General features: G+C 38.1%; 1 protein-coding gene and 1 pseudogene across 1 annotated transcript; both read right to left on the bottom strand.

Annotated features, from left to right (window-relative positions):
• Positions 1 to 212: 212 nt before the first annotated feature.
• Positions 213 to 10935, bottom strand: MRPL15 (mitochondrial ribosomal protein L15). Its single transcript, XM_037803422.1, has 5 exons — positions 10786 to 10935; positions 9793 to 9947; positions 9019 to 9184; positions 6100 to 6223; positions 213 to 1642 (listed from the first exon to the last, which is right to left on the bottom strand). Exons 1-5 carry the CDS (start codon positions 10891 to 10893, stop codon positions 1305 to 1307), a joined length of 891 nt encoding a protein of 296 aa, XP_037659350.1. The 5' UTR covers positions 10894 to 10935; the 3' UTR covers positions 213 to 1304.
• On the bottom strand, positions 6238 to 8887 carry LOC119509496 (annotated as a pseudogene).
• Positions 10936 to 16648: the final 5713 nt, after the last annotated feature.

The following is a 16648-nucleotide window of genomic DNA, read 5'->3' as shown; positions in this document are numbered from 1 at the left end:
ATCATAGAAGATGGTTCTAGTCATGATTCTTTCAACTTCTGGATGCTAGGGAGTGCTTTAATAACAAGCCAAACTACATAATCCTGGATAAAAATTAAAATATGCTCTCAGTACATAAGCCACATTTTAAATTAAACCTCAGGTTAGTAATGAGGTAAGTTAACAAAATATTACATTTTTCCTAAGTTTTTAAAAATTTTATTTTAAGAGAATAAACAGCCAGAAATCATTTTATTTCTACTACAGTATTATCATGAATTATTCAAGATCAAACCCAAATTCCATCCAGGTAACTTAAGCTTGCATATGGTTGGTTATAACATATCTTTGAAAAGCTAAATAAACTTACTTTCTTAGGTTTTTAAAAATTTTATTTTACGAGAATAAACAGCCAGAAATCATTTTATTTATACTATAGAATTATCATGAATTATTCAAGATCAAACCTGAATTCCATCCAGGTAACTTAAGCTTGCATACGGTTGGTTATAATACATCTTTGAAAAGCTAAATAAACTTACTTACTGCTGAATCTTTTATGTTAACGGAGTTTAATTTTCATGTAACCAACTGGTTTTATGGCTTATATATAATCATTGAACAATTTTTCAAAATCACTTGAAATGACTGAAAGACAAAGGTCTCCAAAATCCATTACATAAGTGAAATTATATCAATAAAAATTAGAACACTTACCTTCTTCAAGAAAAACTGCTAACGGCTTAACCATTATTGTCCCCTCTAATCAACAAAATTGGGAAAACGAATTCCTTGAAATTTCTGTTTCTCTAACCTTCAATTTTGCTGGCAAATTTTGAATTACTTAGAAGCTACTCACCAGCCCTAAAGCCTTAAACTCACATTCCTGATCTTATTCTCCTGAGTTGACACTGGGTGGCAGCGTTTCCCAGAGGCTCCTAAGGAGCCTTGGCTGGGCAGGGTGACACTTCAATCCCAGTGGAACCTGCAAGCTCGTTTCAATTTGTACCAGTAACAAGACAAGGCAGGATGAAAAGACCTGACTGGAAATAGTCAAAACAGTTAAAATCTTCCTTTGGCAGACCACCAGGGAGTCTGCATGTTAATTAATTAAGATAGACCCCACACAGATTCAGTTTCTCTACATAGTCTTTGTTTACAGCATTTTTATTTTGCATTCAGATAAAAATGAAAAAGAGACACAGTTATGCTGAAAAGTAACATCTACATCTGGAGAATTACCCATTAGGAAGATATAATGAGAAACACCTGTATTTCAGGCCCTTGTACAGTGTTCTTTAACAACTCTGCTCTTGGAAGGTTGTTCATGAGCTGTAGTATTTGAGGAGATGCTCATCTGTGGGTTTTAAGATTTTCTTATCAGCCATATTCACTACCCATCCTGGAGCAAGACCGAAGAAAATCTGCCTTGGGTCCTTTCGAGTGCTTAACATCCTGAAGAGCTCATCTTTGGTGATATCAGGTAAGACATAACCGTACTTCTTGGCAAGCTCAAGTCTTGCTTCAGGAAATTTGCCAGGATCTGCCAGATAGCCACGGTTCTTTGCGTCAGTATAATAGGGCACTAGGGATTCAGGTGGAAGCATACGTTTTGGAATGGGTTGTCCACGCAAAAAGAAAGGAACTGGCTTACATAAAATTTCTAAAAAACAAAATTAAAAATAATTTAGAAAAAGAAATACAGTAACTGGCTATGTACCTAGTGACTAAGTTACAGATTTTCATTTAATTATTATGTTTAAATATCACCAGCATGAGAACTTAATTCCATGAATTGTCTTAAGTAAGCTTTATTTTCAATAATTTGCATCTTAAAAGTTAGTTACTCCTGGGTTAGTGAATTCCTAAAAAGGTAACACTGTATTTAAGCTTCATGTTTAATCGCCCAAAATCAAAGTATTTTTATGGAAACAGGCTGAGGAATATTTAGAATAGGTTGGGACTCCATGGAGCTCTGCTGGCCACCCACTAATAGGAAATCCTAAAACAGAAAAGCAAGGTCTACAAAATGCCTTAAAATCCTAGCATGGGTCTCAATTGTTTAGAAAGTTAGGAAGAAACATTAAGATTTCTGGAATACCAACATTACTTAAATGCATTACTCATCACAGTAGGCAAAGAAACCTTAAATGAAACCAAAGAACAACTAAACCCCACTGTCATAACCCCAGTTTTGTTTTGTTTTTACAACTTTGAAAAGGACCTCAAACACGTGTTCTGAGGTGCAGGTACAGGGAAGGTGAGGTAGGGAGAAGAGACCTGTCCAAAAAGCATCACAACATTTTAGAAAATAGTTATACAAATACACAACAATTACCATTGTATGAACACAACACCACCCTACTTCTCCTGCTTTGGGAACGTAACCTTAGCCTGGCTGGAAACGCAGAAGAGGTCATGTAAGTTGAAAGAGTAGTAAAACACTCCCTGAGAACCTCCATACAGCAGCGCCTGCCCCACAGGGCAGTTAGGAAGTCCACAAGGTACTCCGTGTGCACTCCCACACGCACAGAACCAGGTATGCTGCAAGGTCCACACGTGTCACCTACCACCCACCAAAATGCAGCTCTGGGACAGGACAGTAGGGGTTTCTGACTTTTTTGTACTACTATCTCTCCATTCACCAGCCAGTGAATACACATTTGCTGAATGCAAGAAGCTGACAGTCGTTATCATTTAATTATCTAGTAGCATCCAACAGAGGGCACACGAGAAAGGCAATTTAGAAGGGGGAGGGTGCCCCGGGCTGGCACTAACAGAAATGAGAACTGGAAGCTGCAAACCAGAGTCAAAGGGAATTACAAAACCAGAGCTACCTAAAGCCAAGTAACGCAATGGATAAACAATCCTTCACACCTGCCCTAAAAAGTGAATGTCTGATTGCATGTTCTTGACTCATCAAGAAATTACCTTCCAACTATGTTTAAGAAAAAAGTTCGGAAAGCATTTTGCATGAGATCTCCCCTTCTCCAAAAAAACTTTAAGGAAATTAAGCAGAGTACAAAAGTGGCATAGAGAGAGGAAGAGCCTCGTAGGAAGAGATTCCTGGCACTGCTCCAAAAGAGCTACATGACTTTGCATTAGTCCAGAGCAGCCAAATAAACTAGATGTCCCCTTAAAATTCTTTTAAGATACAAAATACACTGGCTGTAGCCATTCAAAGTTCCAATAAAGTGGAAAACCGTATGTATTGCCACCTAATCATCTCACAATGCAGAATAAATAAGGCACTACTTGCCACGATGAGGGTCTCCTCATTAAAACATGGAGCAATGCTTCTACAAAAGAAAATATTTTATCCTGGACTTTAACAAATTTGACTGAAGAGACTTTCTTCCACAGGGCTCACAAAAGAGGGATAACCGTCTTTTTTTTTTTTTTTTTTCTTCATATGATTTTTTTTTTTTTTTTAATTTTAACGTGTATTTATTTATTTATTTTTTATTTTTTATTTTTTCTGTTCTAGCCCTTTAGGTTTTTTTTTTTGTTTCTTTTTTTGTTTTGTTTTGTTTTGTTTTGTTTTTTTTATCTTCATTTTATTGAGATATATTCACATACCACGCAGTCATACAAAACAAATCGTACTTTCGATTGTTTACAGTACCATTACATAGTGGTACATTCATCACCCAAATCAATCCCTGACACCTTCATTAGCACACACACAAAAATAACAAGAATAATAATTAGAGTGAAAAAGAGCAATTGAAGTAAAAAAGAACACTGGGTACCTTTGTCTGTTTGTTTCCTTCCCCTATTTTTCTACTCATCCATCCATAAACTAGACAAAGTGGAGTGTGGTCCTTATGGCTTTCCCAATCCCATTGTCACCCCTCATAAGCTACATTTTTATACAACTGTCTTCGAGATTCATGGGTTCTGGGTTGCAGTTTGATAGTTTCAGGTATCCACCACCAGCTACCCCAATTCTTTAGAACCTAAAAAGGGTTGTCTAAAGTGTGCGTAAGAGTGCCCACCAGAGTGACCTCTCGGCTCCTTTTGGAATCTCTCTGCCACTGAAGCTTATTTCATTTCCTTTCACATCCCCCTTTTGGTCAAGAAGATGTTCTCCGTCCCACGATGCCAGGTCTACATTCCTCCCCGGGAGTCATATTCCACGCTGCCAGGGAGATTCACTCCCCTGGGTGTCTGATCCCACGTAGGGGGGAGGGCAGTGATTTCACCTTTCAAGTTGGCTTAGCTAGAGAGACAGGGCCACATCTGAGCAACAAAGAGGCATTCGGGAGGAGGCTCTTAGGCACAACCATAGGGAGGCCTAGCCTCTCCTTTGCAGCAACCATCTTCCCAAGGATAACCGTCTTCTTATTCTCACAATAGTGCTAACAGAAAGGGAAGGGAAATGTGTACTAAAAAATTTTTTTATACCTTGGGAAGCTAAAGAACAACCAAGTAAATTTTTCAGAGACAAAATGATGACAACTGAATGCTAAAGCCATGGTTAGGTTTGCTTATTTGTTGATTCATTCAGAGGCGCCTGGGACGAACACCAGGCTGCCCAGGAGCAGCAAGCACTGACGGTGGCTCCAGGACTGCTGCTTGGGGTGGTGGGTGGCACCTGGCTGCTCCCCACCAGGGCCATACTGTTTGGAAACAAGGACTGAAAAACATTCTGCCGATGCTAAAAGGCCTTCCAAATTGTTTGTGATGATGTTTTAAGAAAAATACTGGTTTTCATACTTGAGGCAGATCACTCTAAAACATTGAGTGATGAACCAAAACAAGAAAAGAAGCTCACTCATCACGTCAAGAGGGAAATGAGAATTAGGTTGGTGAGTATTTTTATACAGCTTTTTCAGCTATGAGGAAAATGAAATGGTAGCTGTTTCAAACTCATTACTTACTAAGGATACAAATACTTCCCATATTCCCTTTTATATATGTATTTTAAAAGAATTTTCTTCTAATTGATCAATTTCATCAGGAACTCTTTAATTCTAATTTGAATGTAAAAGCAGTAAAAGGCCCTTTATGAAAGCATTTAGTCAACAAGCTGCACTTGTTTTTAATCTCTGGAATTTTAAAAATCCAATCAATTCATGCAACAAATTTTAAGTGAGCCTCTAAGAGACATGAGATTCTAATCTAGGTGCTGGAGATAAAGCAGTGAACAAAAAAGTTCCATCATTATAGAAATGGGACAGAGAGAGTAATGGAGAGACATAAAATTGCATTTTGTCAGTGAGTACTAGTGGCCAAGGGTGGGTGTAAGACTGGGCTAGGAGACAGGAAGCGACTGCATGTGCATGTGTGCATGGTACTCGTGTGTTTTTGTATACAACACAAGATGTTTGTGTGTTCACAGGTATGTGTGCAACATTGATGTGTGCTCATGCATGTCTGTGCACACATGGTATGTATGTGTATGTCATGGGTGTGTTTGAGTGTATGCAAATGTGGTGTGCATGCTCTTTCGCTTAGGACAGGTAGGAAAGATCTCACTAATCAGAAGAGTGAGGCGCACAGCGGGGAAGATTCTGGGTGGGAGAGTCCTCCCTGCAGGGAGAAGAGTAGGGCCCAGGGGGAGCAGGAGCAGGGAGGTAAGGGGGAGGGTGGGGCACAGATCACACACAGCCTCTAGGAGCGGGACAGACACCACTAGAGGCTCTGTGCAGGAGTGAAGTCCTTCACGCTGCAGCAAGGTAAGTTGGTGATCAGCTGGACTCCGGACATACTTTGAGGACTGAGCTCACAGAATTTACCAGGGTATGTAAGAAAGAGTCAAGATGACTCCAAATTTTGAACTAAAAAGCCAAAAAGATGGGGAAGATTATAAGAAGAGCAAACAGAGGTGAAAAAGAAAAAACAGAAGTCTCAGACACAGTAACTTTGACAGGCCTACCGGACACACAGGTGGAGATGTCAAGTAGTTGGGCAGACATGGATCTGGAGTTCAGGAAGATGCCAAGTGTCTTTCTTGCCCTTTGGTATATCCGTCAGCTACATGCTTTATTCTTTATACCATAACGATCCATTTGATAGATGTACATTAAACAATACTAAATTTTGCTAGTCACTGATTAGCAGCAGCCAGTAGGAGACGAAGAGGGAGGGAAGAAAATGACTGCCAAACAAGCTTACCCAGACTCCTTGGGTCATAGAAAGCTGTCGTAACAACACCACCATTTTTTTCAATTGCAGCAATGGCTAGTTCTGAAGCCAACTGTACTTCAATATTAACTTTCGCCTTAAAGGTGTCAGCCCCCTGTAATAGGTCAAAACAAAGTCTTTAGTAGACAGCATGACTATAAGTAAATTAATTCCAGCAAGCCTCCTTTTTAGAACTATTTTCTCCTCCAAACTGCCTACAATGTAACAATCATTCCTACTTTAAATACCTCTGCTTCCAGGTCTACCAAATTGTTTATGGTTTATTTAGGCCACCCCATTTTACTACTTTTCTTTCCCTGTACCAACTTCACAGATGGGGGCATGGAAGCACAGAGAGGCTGAGGAACTTGCCCAAGACCACAGAGCTAGGATTCCAACACAGGGACTCTAGCTGAAAGTAGATTTACTTTTTTGCCTTGTTCATACTGACATTTATGTTTTTTTAAAGTCTGGTACATGGCAATGCAGTACTTTATTTATTATTTCTATTACTTGGCATTTCCAATATTAATAGGATTTAATTTTAAGCATTCAACTTACGTTTTTTAAACATCTCAATACCAGTTATTAATAAGAGAGACAGTCAAAATAATTATGGTAAATTATTATGTCAAAAAGTTATAAATAAATGCTTGCTGTTAATATGCCTATATAAATTTCAGTTTTGGTGTCGCGTTCTTTGGCTGCAAGAAAGAACATGTGACTTCGTCCACTGATGGGAGTATCTCTAATACTGGGTCGCCTTCATCTTGGTATTTTTTCTGCTGTTGATCTTTATCACAGTGACCTGTCATCGTATGACAGAGCTGAGTGGAGAGTTACTCAGCATGTTAACTCTAAATAAGAGTACATAACTGATTACTACAATAATAAGAAATCCCAATATTTTTGAGGACAATAGACTAAGCTGAAGGAGTTTAGCCAAGATTCAGGAATAAAAGCCCACACGAGGTATTATATGAAGCCAAATAGAGAGCTTAAGAAAAGAACAAAGCTGTGAATTTTCCACTTCTTTCCCTGTGCCTTTAGACAATCTCAGGGCTGCATTCTCAGCTCAAGAGTCAACCAGGGAGCTGGATGGGGGCAAAAAGGGAAAATGGAGGGGACAGTGACCCTCATCAGGAGCAGAAAATCACAGGTCTGTGTTCTTAGCAACAACACTAAGCTGTACAATATAGATAAAATCCATTTTTACTTCTCCGTAAGCAACTGGCTTAACCAGTAGTTTTAAGAGCTCCACAAGTGGGGCTGGAGCAGGCAGAAAAATTGTATCTGAGCTTGGAAGGGGTCAGCCCCCTCTGGGGGAAAAGGCAGAGGATAAAGAGATGGCGATAGAAACTTTTCACACTTTTGCTATGCTTGAAACAAATTGGTTCCAAACAAAGTTCCTTTTCTTTATTAATTATGAGCTTCCATGCATTTCAAAAAATACCCCATCAATTCTATTTTCTCAGCTTTTTACATTTATGATATGGGTGTGCATTTTTATACAATGGCACATTTGATTCAATAAAATAGGGTGTTACCACATTATTTGTCATTTTTCATTACTATTCCACAGACTGCTTGAAACATCTCCCTGTTCTTGGGCATTGGGGCAAGTTCCAGTATTTTCAGTATTATAAATTGCATTTTTAGGATTATCTTTATATCAATTAGGTTTCTTTTAATTTTGTTTTTCCTTGAGAACATACACTCCCAAATTGAAAATTTTGTGCTGAAGTATCAAAACAGTCTTATTATCCACTACTTAAAACCTGCAATCCAGAAAGAGTAAACCAATTTTAGGACTATTAATATTGTGTAATTGTACTTATTCAACCACTGCCCTGGTTAAGAGTTTTAAGAATTATAATAGATATACACTTAAGAAGGCTTTTGAATGTGCAATTTAACTGAAGTTAACATGAAGTCACGGATTTTTCCACGTGTTACTCTATTTGTATATTTCTTCATATGAACTATTTCCTCTGACCACCCGGAAAAGAAAAGAACGCTGGATTATACTCATGAATTGGGTATACTCTTTCCAAATCGTCTTATGTGGACAGGTTTTTATCCATAGGTTCACTTTTTCAAAGGAATCTAAAAGGGTTTTCTATAAACACATGCTTCTGTCTAGGGGAAACTAAGTTACCTACATAGTCATATTATTTATATCCAAGAAACAGGAGTTGATGATTAATAATGGACAAAAGTTTATTTGCAAACTGCACTTGGAAAGTTACCACTTCTATGTATATATGTTACATTTTACAATAAAAAAATACGATTTTAAAAAAAAGTTTTTTTGCTTATGAAACTCTTGGTCAATTCCTATAAATAGCAAACCTTTTTTACTGAAATTCAAATTGGATTTGATTCATTCCTTTTCTCCACAAACATTTATTGACCGTCATGCCAATATTTCCAATATTGAAAATACAGTATCAAGTCAAAGTACCTGCTCTCAAGGAGCTTATATTCTAGTGAAGGAGACAATGAAAAATAAGTAACTTGGTAACAAACATCAGGTGTTCATATGTATCGAAAGAAAATTACCTTGGACAGTGTAAGCAGACCAAGTATGCCTGGAGCAGGCAGGGGGGTGAATGAATGCTTTATAAAAGGATATCAAAAGAGACCGTCCTAATATGATATTTTAGCAGAAAACCAAAGACAGTGAGAGAACAAGGATACAAAGGAGAACAGTCCAGGAAGAGGGAATGGTCAGGGCAGAGGTAGGTAGGCCTGGCTTTCCAAAACCACAGCCGGGCATAACAGGACCTATCACGGTGTAATGGCAATGACAACTCAAAAGGAAGAGAAATAAAGGCTGTAAGGGTGTTGATTATACAAAAACCAAAAATATCCTTCCACACAACCCCCAAAGATGAAATTCAGACTCACCTCCTCTACAAGCTGGACACCGTAATCCCTTTTAAGTGGCTGGATTGTCACACCCCTGCCATTGACAAGCTGGGTTAAGTCAATAGGCTGCGTAGGATCAACTCGACCCAAATCAATAAGATACTGCAATCTATTGAGACTCAAGGGCTGGTACTGGCGTCTGAAGCTACAAGACAAGAAAGCAGTGGTTGGAAAACTCAGTCCCCTTATCTTCTCCAAATCGACTCAAAGCTTTGTCCTGTGTTTTCCTCCATCAATTTGGACGATTTAACAAAATAAATCCTTCCTGAGTAAAACTCAATCATGTAGTATTGCATCTTAACTTTTCGTAATGAAACAAAGCCAGTACGCCGTTTCACTATGAACAATTTGCCTCTTTAAGCATTTATTTCACTCACACAAATGAATAAACGAATTTGTGGAAAATTTAACCCACTCACTCTCTGAATTATGCATTATTGGAACTCAAAAAGTAATAATGGTAGTTACCATTGATTGGGTGGCTACAACTGGCCAGATGTTTTATATACATTCTTGCTAATCCTCTTATCAAACATGAGAGTAGGTATTATCATCTGCATTTTGCAGATCTGGGTGCAGAGTCTGGACTTTTTTCCTACGAATCCAGGCTAAGTTTCATTACCAAAAGTGGTTCAGAAGAACAGTAGCAAAAATTTGCTTCAAAGTTCATGAAAAATTTCTACCAAGCTCTTTTTTTAGGCGTTTCCCAATGAAAATTAGGAACTTCTATTTTTAAAAGCAAAGCAAACTTACCTATGTCCTTCATTAAACCCGTATTTTGGGATTCGGAGGTAAAACGGGGTCTGGCCTCCCTCAAAGCCCAGTCGGGGCCGGGTACCCCTCTGCCTTTCTCCTTTATGGCCTCTGCCACACTTTCTACCTCTTCTCCGACCCCTTGGTCTTCTCGCCTACAAGCGGAACAACAGATGCACTTTTTAAAACAGTATCTCGCCTCTTTGCTATATAATAATATAGTTATGCAATTCATTCCTCCAACCAACCAGTACTAAAAATCCAGTTCTAGATGCTCACACATCCACATCTTCTAAATTAGCTTTCCCTCTGATGATGTAGCCAATTCTTGTAACCCAAGTCCAAGCTATGTTTCAAAAGCCAAGTTCTAAGGATGAGTTGAGGATAAGGATTTTAGGATAGGCTGGAACTGGAAAAATCATGGAATTTAATATCCACACCAAAGTCCACATGATATTCAAGAGAATTTTAAAATTTATTTTGGAGTTGTAAAAACGTAATTGTTATCCATACATATTATTTTATTTAAGTGCTAATTTATAAAGAAAATGTTTTTCCTAATTTACTTCCTGTAACTTCACGAAAACAACGAATTACTTCAGTTAATATGACAGTACGTCAACTAACAGCTTTTCTAGCTGTATTCGGTGAGTCGCAGGAAAGATAAGGTGATAAATCAATTCAGATCTTAGGACGAAAAAAGAGATACACTGAAAAAAGTAGCTCGTTTTAATCCAGTTTTGAAAGTGACAATCATTTTGTAGTTTCAGCCAGTTTGCTCCTCGGCCCTAATTAATATATTTGCGCCCTACAATGTAACCCTTAGTAAGAACTGGAACCACGCGGAAAGACGTCCGTCCGTACAGTCAAGGAGAACAGCATCCCTATGTTCATCCCCAACCCCCTGCAGGGAGAGGAGAGATCGAGGACGAGAGGGGAGTGAGGAGCCTTTCCGCTCACTCCAACCCCCCAGCGCCGCCACCAGCCCTTTACCGGTTTTCTGGAGCCGGGGTTCGGCTTTAAGTTGCCGAGGCTGACACGCGGCAGGCCCCGGAGCAGGTCCAGCGCCCCAGACCCAGCGCCCCTTATCGGGCCCGCCATGACGTCCGAAGGCGACCAGAGCCCGCCGGAGCCACGTGCTCTCCGCCCCGCTGCTTTACGGCAGCCGCCCCGCCCCCGTCGCACTGCAGCGTGCTGCGCCCTGACCTTAGACTCCGGAAGTGACTTCCGGCGCATGTGTATGGGCTAGTACTTTCTGAGATCGAGCTTTGACTTCTGGTTCTTGTTCGGTTCTTTGTTTTTTGCCACGGCGAAGGTACGCATAGAGCGCAGACGGAGAATGTTTCTTTGGTCAGCAGTTCGTCTTGAATATTTTTAAATTGCCTTTGTTTTGGTAACATAAATATTAGCCGTTTTAACCATGTTTAAGGGTACTGCTCATTGGCGTTAATTGCATTTAGTGTTGTGTTACCATCACTGCCATCTATTACCACTACCCTTTCATCACCCAAAATAGAAACTTTGTGCCCATTAAGCAATTACTCCCCACTCCCTTTTCCTGCAGTCCCTGGACCCACTTCTGTTTGTATACATACAATAGGACAAATATTGTGTGATCTCACTGCTATGAAATGCAATACAGATGTTTTACTCACCAGGATGTTTTCAAGTTTCATCCACATCGCATGTGGCAGAACCTCATTCCTTTTTACAGTTAAATAATACCCTAATGTATATACATAAAATATTGTGTGATCTCACTGATATGAAATACTGTCAGAAAGCAGAATATAATTTACCAGGGGCCAAAATGGGAATAGGGAATGGGGAGTTAATGCTTAAATTGAACAGAGTTTCTATTTAGGGGGGGAAGGAAAACTTTTGTTAATGAATAAGGGTGATGGTAACACAACATTGTGAACATAATTAACAGCACTGAATTATATATTTTAATATGGTTAAAAGGGGAAATTTTAGATTATATGTATGTTATTAGAATACAAATTAAAAAAAACACATGATTGTTCAACACATAATAGGGAACCTCAATGTGAACCGTAGACTATAGTTCATGGTAGAATTATGAATAATATTTTTTCAGTTGTGACAAATGTATCACACTAATGCAAGGTGTTAATTGGGGGAGGGGTGGATATATGGGAACTTGTTTTCTGGATGATTTTTCTGTAAACCTACAACTTCATTAATAAAAAACCAATTTTCTCCTATCATAAGAGTACTATTTTAATTTACATAAATCGAATATCTGCATCACAAGAAACAGAACATGTATTATTTTCCCTCCAAAAAATCAGCTTCCTTACTTTTGTCTTAAGTGAGTTGAATATAGAAAAGACTCCGCTCCTTTTTTTTGTTTTTCTTTTTTCTTTTATTGCTCTTTTCTTTTTTCACTGTCTTGGTAGAGAGTTACTCCTGCTGGTTCTAATTAGTGATCACAAGTAGTAAAGATGAAAAACTTAAATTTTTGGAGGGCAACTGTTTCTATGTTTGTTCTTACCTTTTTAGAGTTATTTTAAATCCAGGGTAAAATAATTACAGAAAGGACAATTTGCATTCATTCTTTAAGTTCAGCAATATCTATAAGCAAGATAATGAACTTGGAAATACCTATAGAGGAATCAAAAGAAATCTTGCTCCTGAGTTTTTTGAAATCTTGTAGGAGAAAGTTTCCAAAATAGAATATTTTTTAAAAGTTAAAAAAAAATTGTAGGCCTCTTATAGACATAATAACAAAAATATAGATATGTGAATTCTATAAAATGATTTGGAGTTAAAGTCCAGACTCTTTAGAAGTACGAAAGAAGTAGAATATAAAAAGAAAATACAGAAGCTGGTTTCTGCCCTTAAGTATTTTCAATTCAATAGATTTCATTACTTTTTGTTGGAAATTTCATACCCTTGGAAATGAAGTTGAAAAAAATAATTCGAAAATGTGCCCTAATCTACACAAAGATATACAACTTTATTTCCTCTACCTACAAAGTAATTATTTGCATTGAATAATGAAATTCTGGGTGAGTGTTAGTAGCAATAATTTTTATCGTGGAAAAGATTTTTATTGCATAAATTAAAGGCAGGAAATGGAAAATAGTGTGCTGCACTAATTGGAAGTAGACACTACCTTTGTTGTGCAAGTTACATAATATTACTGGACATCAGTTAATAACAGTGGAAATAATAATTGTTTACAGTAAATTACAGGCTGCATGTTTGTTTATCCCATATCCAACACGTTGATTAAGCATATAAAACTGTCAAAATAACTTAATGAGTTTCATCTGTATTTTAAGAATGTAAATTAAGGGTGTGTGGTGAATAAGTGAGCAATCCTTACCTTAAGTCTCTAGCAGTTTTACATCATCATCATCATCATCGCACAGTAATATTTATTAAGTGCCCACATGCTTGGGGTGGTGTCCTAAACCCTATTTAAATCAAGTTAGAGACCTATTTGTAATACAGAAAACATTTATCTCAACAATTATTTAAGGTCCATGCTGATTCCAGGCCCAGTTAATAGTTACTACTGAATTATTACCAAACAAGAATTACATGAACCCTGTGAAGATGCTAAAATTGGAGGTGCCTTTGAAAGGCCTCTTTCTCACATTCCCAAATAACCCCCCTCTTCCCATCCCAGTGCCTTACAGTCTGTTAATAAAGACTAATTCCTTCAAGATGACTCCTGAAAAAAAAAAAAAAAATTATCAGGGCAAGCAGAGAAGAGGAGTGTGGAATGAAACTAAAAGGGTGTAAATAAATCACAAAAGGTCCTTTGCATAAACCATGATGATAATACACTATGAAGACTCTGACCTACTTACCCCTCAAGGTCTGAAATTAAAAAACAACAACAAAAGACACACACATAAAAGAAACTCCAAATATCCCTACATGGGATAACACATTAATATCTTGGGATAAAAACACTCAACAAACGAGGAAGGGAAGGGAAATTCCTCAAATGATTGTTACAGGTTGAATTGTGTCCCCAAAATGATATGTTGAAGTTCTAATCCCCAGACCTCAGAATGCGAGTTTATGTGGAAATAGGGTACTTACAGGTGGAATTAGGCAAGTTCAAATGAGGTTATATTCATTTTAGGGTAGGCCCTTAATCCAATAAGACTGGTGTCCTCATAAAAAGAGGAAATTTGAAGAGCTGAAAGAAATCATGATGGAAGCTACATCAATATAGAGTATCCCAGCAGAGCATGAGATCAAAAGGGCAGCCTCTCATGGGAAATAGCCACAACTATGACATAATAATTATCAGACCTTTAAAAAAAAGAAGAGGAAGTTTGGGCACAGAGAGTAGAACACATGTGACAATTGAGTCAGAGAACGCCATAGATTGTTGGCAAGCCACCGCCAGACGCTAGAAGAAGCATGAGCAAATTATTCCCTATGGACTTCATGGAAAGCTTGGCCCTAACACCTTGATTTAGGGCTGCTAGCCTCCAGAACTTTGAGACATAAATTTCTGATGCTTTAAGCCACCCAATTTGTGGAACCCTGTTATGACAGCCATAGGAAACTAAGACACCGATAAAGAGCATTTGTGAAAAACCCACAGCTAACATCATACTTGATGGTGAAAAGCTGGATGCTTTCCCCTAAGACCAAACAAGGATGTCTGCTCTTACCAGCTCTTTTCAATATCATTCTGGAGGTTCTATCCAGGGAAATTAGACAAGAAAAAGAAATAAAAGGCATACAGATTGGAAAGCAAGAAGTAAAATTACCTCTATTTGTAAATGACATGATTTTGTATATAGAAAATCCTGAGGAATCCACTAAAAAATTGTTTAGAACTAATAAATGAGATGAGCAAGATTTCAGGATTCAAGATCAATATATAAAAATCAATTGTATTCTTATACACATGTAATGAACAAATTAAAAAATGAAGTTAAAACAATTGAATTCAAATTAACATAAAGAATAAAAATTTTATGAATAAATTTAACATAAGAAATATGAAACTTATAGTTTGAAAGATAAAAATATCATTGAAAGAAATTAAAGATCTAAATAAAGGTTCATAGATAGGGTGATCAAACCTTGTTAACTCCCCAAATTGATTTACAGATTCAGTGCAATTCCAATGAAAATCTCAGCAGACTCCCTTTAGAAATTTACAAAGTGACTAAAATTCATGTGGAATTGCAAGGGATCCAGAATAGCCAAAACAATCATAGAAAAAGAATAAAGCAGGAAGACTCAAAGTTCCCAGTTTCAAACTTACTGTAAAATAGCAGAAATAAAGACGGTGTGGTCCTGGCACAGGGAAAGGTGTGTAGAACAATGGAATAGAATTGAGACTCTAGAACCAACTCATACAACTATCACCCACTGATTTCAACAAGGGCGCCAAGACCATTCACTGGGGAAAGAAAAGTCTTCCACAAATGATGCTGGAAAACCTGATAACCACATGCAAGAGAATGAAGTTGTGTCCTTGCCTCATACCATAGGCAAAAATAACTCAAAATGGATCAACGACTTAAACGTAAGAGCAAAATTTAAAAATCCTTAGAAGAAAATGTAGGGGTAATTCTTCACGACCAAAGATTTGGGAAGATTCTTAGAAATGACACCAAGAACATGAACAACCAAAGAATAACCAGGTAAATTGGACTACAAAAAAATTTCAAGCTTTTGTGCTTCAAAGGACATTATCAAGAAAGTGAAGAGAACCCACAGAAAGAGAGACAAAGGACTTGTATCTAGAATATGTAAAGGACTCTTACAACTCAGCAATAAAAAGACAACATAATTTAAAAATGGGTGTGATGGATAGGTTCATGTGTCAACTTGGCCAGGTGATGATTCCCAGTTGTCTGGTCAAGCAAGCACTGACCTATCTGTTGCTGTGAGGACATTTCCTGGAGTTAAATCATCAGTACGTTGATTTCATCTATGGCTTGTTATGTCTACAGTTGGTTAAGGGGAGTCTTCCACAATAAAAGACTTTTAATCTAATCATTTCAAGGCTTTTAAGGGAAAGGTGATAGCTTCAGCAGTCAGAAGAAACAACTTTCCTCTCCACTTCAGCCAACCAGCCTCTCTTGGGTAATTCATCGAAGACCTTCATAGTGCCAGCATGCAGCCTGCCTTACAGAATTTGGACTCATATATTCCCACAGTTATGTGAGACACTTTTGTAAAATCTCATACTGTTTACAGAGATCTCTGTTGGTTCTGTTTCCTTAGAGAACCCTGACTGTTATAGTGGGCAAAGGATCTGAATAGACATTTCTCCAAAGAAGATATACAGATGGCCAGTATGCACATGAAAGGATGTTCCGTATCACTAGGCACCGGGGAACTACAAATCCAATACACAATAAGGGATCAGTTCACAACCACTAAGAAGTTTAGAAAGTGTTGGTGAACATGTGAAGAAATAGGAACCACCATTCTCTGCTGATGAGAAAGAAAAGTCTGGCAGTTATTCAAACAGTTAAACGTGGAGTTTAGTGTTTAAACTCTATGACCCACTAATTTAACTCCAAGGTTGTGCTGGTTTGAATCTATTATGTACCCCAGAAAAGCCTGTGTTCTTTTAATCCAATCTTGTGGAGGCAAACCTATCGTGGGTGGGACTTTTTGATTAGGTTGTTTTTGTGGAGATGTGACCCCGCCCATTCAAGGTGGATCTTAATCTCCTTACTGGAGTCCTTTATGAGAGAATAAAAGACAGATGAAACTGAGAGAGCTCAGAGAAGCTGAGAGAGACATTTCGGAGGAAGCCATTTTGAAACCAGGACCCAGGAGAAGGACCAGCAAATGTCACCATGTCCCTTCCCATGTGACAGAGGAACCCTGCATG

This window comes from Choloepus didactylus, chromosome 14, assembly GCF_015220235.1.
Source record: "Choloepus didactylus isolate mChoDid1 chromosome 14, mChoDid1.pri, whole genome shotgun sequence".
In the NCBI taxonomy this organism is placed as follows: domain Eukaryota; kingdom Metazoa; phylum Chordata; class Mammalia; order Pilosa; family Megalonychidae; genus Choloepus; species Choloepus didactylus.
The sequence above is the reverse complement of the archived record's forward strand: the minus strand, read 5'-3'. Positions and strand labels throughout refer to the sequence as shown.

What these genes read in the sequence shown, in the direction of transcription:
- MRPL15 (XM_037803422.1), bottom strand. Translation starts at nt 10,893, where the DNA reads ATGGCGGGCCCGATAAGGGGCGCTGGGTCTGGGGCGCTGGACCTGCTC. An exon ending in GTGTCCAGCTTGTAGAGGAG is followed by an intron (nt 6,224 to 9,018) that starts GTGAGTCTGAAT and finishes GACCTATTACAG; the next exon opens with GGGGCTGACACCTTTAAGGC. An exon ending in CTATGACCCAAGGAGTCTGG is followed by an intron (nt 1,643 to 6,099) that starts GTAAGCTTGTTT and finishes TTTGTTTTTTAG; the next exon opens with AAATTTTATGTAAGCCAGTT.